Genomic DNA, 7,535 nt, shown 5'->3' on the forward strand with positions numbered 1-7,535 from the left:
CCTTGCCACAAATACCTATACCCAAAACCTCTGTCATCACTAGCATGAATGATTACCGGCCAATTGCTCTCACCCCGTTGATTATGAAATGCTTTGAGAGATTGGTTTTGTCTCACATTAAATCATGTATCCCCTCTGATCATGACAAACATCAGTTTGCATATAGGAACAACAGATCCACAGACGATGCAATCTCAATTGCACTGCACGCAGCTCTTACACACTTGGAAAATCCCAACAGCTACGTCAGGATGTTGTTTGTGGACTACTCTTCTGCATTTAATACCATCAATCCAATAAAACTGGTCAACAAACTGCAAATACTGGGTCTGGGAGCCCCTCTCTGCCACTGGATTGAAAATTTTCTCACTAATAGACCCCAGCACGTCAGGTTGGACCACCACTGCTCTCATAACATCATTGTTAGCACTGGGGTCCCCCAAGGCTGTGTTCTCAGTCCAGCACTTTATTCTCTGTTTACCCACGATTGTGCCTCCTCCCATAATTCAAATACTCTCATTAAATTTGCAGACGATACAACTATAGTGGGACTTATAACCAACAATAATGAACTTGCATACAGAGAGGAAGTCCAGATACTAACTACTAGGTGTAAGGAAAACGACCTCATTCTTAATACAAAAAAAACAAAAGAAATCATAATAGATTTCAGGCGAAGCAAAAAAACATCCCACAGTGGTCTATGTATTAATGGAGAGGAGGTAGAGAGAGTCTCAAGTTTTAAGTTTCTGGGAGTTCATATTACTGAGGACCTGACCTGGACTTTAAACACCACCTGCATCGTCAAGAGAGCCCAGCAAAGACTTTTCTTTCTAAGGACCCTGAGACGCAACAAGCTTCCCCAGAGGCTGCTGATCAGCTTCTACCGCTGCACGATAGAAAGTGTTCTAACTTATTGCTGTACTGTGTGGTATTCCAGCTGCACCGTTACGGGAAAAAAAGCCCTGCAGCGGGTTGTGAAGACCGCCGAAAGGATTGTCGGCTCTCCACTTTCAAATTTGAGTGACATCCATTCAAACCGTCTTCTCACACGGGCTACAAATATCCAGCAGGACCCCTCACACCCTGGAAACTACTTTTTCACCACCCTCCCCTCAGGTAGATTAAGAACCCCGCGAACACATACCAACAGGCTACAGAACAGTTTCTTCCCAAGAGCTGTGGACAGGCTGCAGAAGTCATAGTAACTTTCACCAAAAACACTAACATTCAGTTACCCAAAGAACATGCAGACATATTTATATGCATGTATGCATACAACATTCATATACATACATATGCAGATAAAGCTGTCATACCTGGGCTATGTGCAATAACGGACTATATTGGACATTATTGGACCATGTGCATTAATGAATGAATGAATGAATGAATGAATGATCCCCGTGGGTAAAAATGTGTCTTAAAAATTGGTTAATGGGCTCGGGACACACATGATCTTGTGCTATAACTTGTGTTTTTAATGTATTTATTATATTATGGACTGAATGTATATTTTTGTATTCATTGTTTTTATGCTGCTAATTAGATTGTTCCGAACATAATTTCGTTGTATAAACATTTACAATGACAATAAAGATCTAATCTAAAATAGCGTGTCATAACTATTTACACATATTGCAAAGAACGGCTACTTTTACATGATTTAAATAGAATATATCACTATTTTCACTTAGTAAATAGCATCTACAGCTAATTGCACTATATATATATATATATATATATATATATATATATATATATATATATATATATATATATATATATATATATATATATATATATATATACTTGAACATTACTTAAGTATACTTCAAATGAACTTGAAGTGTAGTTCTTTTTCTTAAGGGTGGATAACATTTTCTGCTTATGATAATATAATATCTTTTGACTTGGGTCAGTAAGCCTCACCTAGCAACCCACAAATATTTGTTTTCTTACACAAGGACAATTTTCTTTCACTACCAAATACAGGAACACCCCAGAATGGTGCAGACATATCCGAGGGGGATTCTTCACAATCATTCACATCACATTCATCTTCCAGGTAAAGACATCAGTCATTAAAGGACACACTGCTGGTACAATGATGCAGCACATGTTGTCCCTCATACTTGCAATACTCATCATGGCCCGTGTTGTTTCAGGTACACCATTGACTATTCGCCACTGGTTGAGGCTCGAGCCGGTCAGACGGCCAAACTGCAGTGCGCGGTGCTGCCGGTCTCTGCCATGCATGCGGTCACCATTCATTGGAGCAGAGCCGGACAGCCACTCAACTCTCTCAGGTGACTTCATCTGCAGTTCTGTTCAAACCCTTCGAAAGCAGCATCCTATGCTCCTTATGGAAACCTACAGGTGAATGATTATGAATGCTAAAAATATGCAGTGGCATACAGACAGCAAAGTGCAAAGAGACTCAATTCACAATCAATTCCAATAGATTCTTCTGCTATTATATTATTAATAATAATAATAATAATAATAATAATAATAATACATTTTAAAATTAGCCTTAATCGAACATATTCAATTTTTTTTTTTATAAGATAAAATGAAACAACACTGCAATCATGTGTGGTTATTTTATTGTCACTGATATACTATTATAGTTTTTATTAATCATTTTGATTTTATTTTTATATATTCTGTTTTCATTTTAATTTGAGAAACATTTTCTGTCGTTTTGTTGTTTTGTCATTTTTATTCATTTTTAATTCAAAAAAAAAAAAAACTATAGTTTTTCAACTTAAACTAAACAAAAATGAGAAATGTTGCCTTAGTGAAATGGTTGGTTAACAAGACAAAGGTAAGACAAATGAACAAATGAAGGTAACCACGTTAACAAACAAGTGGCAGGAAACTAAGACAAAGGAACATGTGACTGGATGGAAATAACTGAAAGATCAACTAAACAGACCGACGTGACACTTAGCAACTTAGTTTTTTATTTTGCATTTTATATTTCAGTTCATTTTAATTTTATTTCAAGAAATAAAATGTTTTTCTCATGGTTTTAGTTTTAGTTAATGACAATAACCCTGTTCATTTGTGGTATTGTAGGAAATGCATTATCAACTTTTTTCTGGGTTGTCCTTCTCTGTGGTCATTATCTTTCCTGTGACGTGATAAGACGTTGAATGTTGTCTCCCAATGCAGGCATTCCCAGCACTCGGATGGCACGCTGATGATTAACCAGCTGACGGCAGATGATTCAGGGGTTTATACCTGCACAGTTACGGACGCACAAAAGTTTGAAGAACGTCAAATCCAGCTCAGAGTTTTTGGTGTGTTCAGCATACTCATTTTTGTTTTTGTGTATTTGAATAATATGCACCATATTAGGGCTCCATGATTTGGGGGGTGAAATCTTATTGCAATTTTTCCGTTAAAAATTGTGTTTTGTTTGTTGTGCTTGTTTGCTGGGCTGCACTGTCTGGCCAAAATTGTGTGGTTGTATGTCAACTTGACTATAAACTAATAATATTTTTATTATTTCGTTTTTATTATATAAAATAATAACTAAATAAATATTACTTTTGATATATTTTTACTTAGGAAAAATAATATAAATAATTGTTTATTTTAATTTCTTAGCATTAAAAGTTTAGGCCCTGTTTATATGGTATTAAGATTTTTTGGTTGATTGGCTCACAAGTGGATGATGCTAAATACAGGGGTAAATGCGGTCCGGTTTGAGCTTGTCCACTTTCGATCCCTTCCAGAGGTAGTGGAAAACACATTTGTCCGGATTGCTTTCGCAGTGTAAACATTTATGTGATCGAATGTGTTCGAACAGCTACAAAAGACCACCTACTCTCCGCCTACTGACCTAACGTGTAAACATTATGGTAAGTGCGCTATCCAGGCAGAATTTAAACTTTGACTGGAGACCCAAATTTGGTTTGAAGATGAATAATGTCCCAAACACAATATTCTCTCTCCATTCCTGATTTCTAACACACTCACAGCGTTCAGCTGGTCTTAAGGCTGTCATAGCAGAAACTAAAGGCTGATGCTCTCAGTGTTTTTCTTGTCTCCAGGCGAGTTCATATGTAAACTGCGTGAGCCTTTTTTGTCCATTAGATCAAAAGATCTTAAAAACTCCATACATTTACCCGAAGAACTCAGGACAGAAGAACAGATTGAAAGTGGACAAAAGAGTCTGTGTATTAAAACACCAGGTGTAAACATGTATGTGTCTCCCTCGTCTGTGATCCGATCGACCAAAATGCATCTTAATACCAGGTATAAACAGGGCTTTATTTTGAGGGAAAACCACAGGGACAAGCGCTTCTCATTCCAAGCATGTGATGTTTGGTGAGTGTTTTATTCCCAAATGTACATTAAAATAGTAGCTCAAACTCAGAGCAGCATTTACTGTGAATTGAGCCGCTCTGAGCCGCTGAATACACCGACGGATCAAGAGCTGAACACGTGTAAATTAACAAAGTGCTTCACTTCACTCTGAAACACGCAGCGCATATATTTATTTCATTAGATTGCAGTCTTTGCAATTTAATAAACGTACTAATCCATATCAAGATGATTCATCTATTTTGATTAATCATGCAGCACATCAACATACTCCCAGTTTCTGGTTTTCCAGTATGCTTGTAATGTTGTCTTCTTTCTTTAGGGGACCTCAGGATCACTAAAGCCCCCACAGACGTCGATGTCCCGCAGGGCAGCACTGCTCAACTGCCCTGTGTAGTAACAGGAGAAAATGTGAACGTTGGCTGGTCAAGGTCAGTTCAGAGAACATGGTTAATCTTTAAGTGTGAATAAAGCCTTCATTGCACATCTAACATGACCACCTCGTCTCTGGACAGAAATGGTGTGCCAGTGCGAGCGGACGGACTTCGTGTGCATGTGTCGGCAGACGGGACGCTCATACTAAATAATGTCCAGCCAATGGATGAGGGGACATATACCTGCAATGCTTACACTGGGACGTACTCTGTCAGTGCAGCGGCTGATGTACGACTGGCCAAAACCCCTCAACAAGGTTTGTGAAGCTGCGTTTATACAAATGTGCTGCACGCTTTCCTCTTAATAACAAAATAAACACACAACAAAAATGAGAAAACAGCAGTTCAGAAAGCATCTGATCATAGTGAGGTGGTTATGTTTGCATGAGCTCTGCAATTCTGCACTTAAGTCAAGTCATGTCATGTTTATTATACAGTATAGCACTTTATACAATATATTGTTTTAAAAAGAAGCTTTACAGTATTAAACATGAAATCTCAGTCATCTTTTTTAATTTCTACAATAGCAGCTCTCCAGTGTGTTCATGCTTTCACTCGTGTCTGACCTCGATGGACTGAACAGAGAGATTTCCATGCCTCTGAACCACACCCATTTATATCATCATCAACACGGTCCAGTGGTGCTTTGAAGATGTTTACCAGCAGTAGCAAACTTTTCTGGAAAGCTCTCTTTAGCAAACTTCAAACAAACTTTGTTTTGGCCTGTTTTGTTCAAAAGGACGTCACACTAGTTCATTCTTGAATTTTGTTTAAAGTATACCTATCTTAACTCAGTGTAACTGGTCCTACTCGACCCAATCTGCACAGGATTCAAATTGTGGTCTCTGGCGTGGGAGACGGGAGCGTTAAAGGACGCTAACGTGCCTCTTGAGGCCACGGGAGTGAGGTTTACATGCACAGCTCTCACTAGCCTACATCCGTTACACTCACCCCCTACACCTCACTTCCATCTAAGTCACGACACCAAATGTGATGGTGGTACTCGACACACTCAGAGCGGGATTTGAACCACAGTTTCTGGCGTGGGAGCCGGGGACGCTAACAAGGACGCTAAAAACCGCTGCCGCCAACGTGCCTCTTGAGTCCAGGCTTAAAAAGGCTTAAATGCACAGCTCTTAATATCTTACACGCCATCAAATGTAAATGGTGCTACCCGATCCGGGCAGGATTCGAACCGTCGTCTCCCTTGTGGGAGGCGTACGTACTAACTAGGATGCTAAAGAACTGCTAGTGTGTCTCTTGAGACCAGAGAAGTGAGGTTTACATGCACAGCTCTTATTAGCCTACGTCCATTACACTCACCCCTCTAAACCTCACTTCCATCCCGGTCATCATGGCAACAATTGTAACAGGTCCTACTTGAATCACTCTGAGTAGCATTTGAACCAGGGTCTCTGGTGTGGGAGCGCTTACAACGACGATACATAGTCATAGTAGACATAGTCACGGCACCAAAGACCGTGATCATGGCACCAAATGTTACAGGTCCTACTCGACCTGCTCCGAGCGGGATTTCAACTGTGGTCTCTGCTATAGGAGGCGGGAGTGCTAACAAGGACACTAAAGACCACAGCCTCCAATGTGCTGCTTGAGAGCAGGGGATTGTGGTGTACACACACAGCTATTACTGGTCTACATCCGTTACACTCACCCCCAAAACCTCATTTCCATCCGGGTCACGGCACCAAATGTTACCCGTCCCACTTGACCCTCTCAGAGTGAGATTTGAACGCACTAACAAGGAGTGAGGTTTACACGCACAGCTCTTACCGGCTTATGTCCGTTACATTAGCATCACAGTGTCAACTGTAAACAGCACATCAAATTAACTCACCTTATGATCACCTATACTGAATGCATTTTAATTTGCCACGTTGTTTCTCACTCTCTCTATAGATTTCGACGGGAGTCGGGGCTTGCCAGAAGACTGCGTGGATCAGCCTGAATTGGCAAACTGTAAGCTGATTGTGTACGCGCGACTGTGCTCCAGCCAGTATTACTCCAGTTTCTGCTGCTCCAGCTGTACCAGATATGCCAGGGACAAAGACAGACCTAGACAAATCAGATAGGTCATCTGCAATGAATCCAGCAGCCTCATTGATCGATTCACACTCACCTCATGATTTATCATCAGCATCCCCAGCTCAGATCAACACTGACCTCAGATCAGCTGCTAGTGTCAGACTGAACTTCACTAAGTCAAACTGGAGCATTCGGTTTCCCAGGCTCATTCATATCAGAGTTTATTTATCTTTGTGTATTATACATCATCTCTGTGTCCATTTTATTATGTATTGTGTGTGTTTTTGTTAAAGAATAAATAACTGTTCATTTATGATTATTAACAGGTCATTGACACAGTAAACAGGAACAAAACTAATAGCATACAACTTTAATAGGAAACCCTTTCCTGTATTTTAAATGTGTAGATTGTAGCGATGCACCGACATTTAGGCAACCTAAAATATTCAGACAAAAAAATTATTTTAAACATGTCAGCTGTGTGGATGTTAGGTTTATCAGTTCATCAATTTCAGTTTATTTTTTCAATCATGCCTGACATGAAGGAATCTCTTGACAGCTGTACGTGGCTGGGTTTCCTGTAGACCCGTTGATATTTTCTTGTTTGTTTGTTTTGATATTGATATTAGTTTGAATTTTGCTATTTAATAACAATGATAGCTCTGTTGAATGAAGAAATAAACATTTAGTAAATGCAAAAAAATTTGTGGACATGATTAT

General features: G+C 39.5%; 1 protein-coding gene across 2 annotated transcripts in view; it reads left to right on the plus strand.

The window, feature by feature from the left end:
* Positions 1 to 7,131, plus strand: part of paplna (papilin a, proteoglycan-like sulfated glycoprotein) — a 71,801-nt gene extending 64,670 nt beyond the window's left edge. For both annotated transcript variants that reach the window (XM_067456221.1, XM_067456222.1), the window contains 6 exons: positions 1,996 to 2,068; positions 2,169 to 2,309; positions 3,181 to 3,308; positions 4,661 to 4,769; positions 4,854 to 5,029; positions 6,690 to 7,131. In XM_067456221.1, the coding sequence (XP_067312322.1) occupies positions 1,996 to 2,068; positions 2,169 to 2,309; positions 3,181 to 3,308; positions 4,661 to 4,769; positions 4,854 to 5,029; positions 6,690 to 6,862 (800 nt within the window). In that variant the 3' untranslated portion in view covers positions 6,863 to 7,131. The remainder of the gene's footprint in view (positions 1 to 1,995; positions 2,069 to 2,168; positions 2,310 to 3,180; positions 3,309 to 4,660; positions 4,770 to 4,853; positions 5,030 to 6,689) is intronic.
* The last annotated feature ends 404 nt before the right edge of the window (positions 7,132 to 7,535 follow it).

The sequence above is a fragment of the Pseudorasbora parva genome, chromosome 10 (assembly GCF_024679245.1).
Source record: "Pseudorasbora parva isolate DD20220531a chromosome 10, ASM2467924v1, whole genome shotgun sequence".
Lineage (NCBI taxonomy): Eukaryota > Metazoa > Chordata > Actinopteri > Cypriniformes > Gobionidae > Pseudorasbora > Pseudorasbora parva.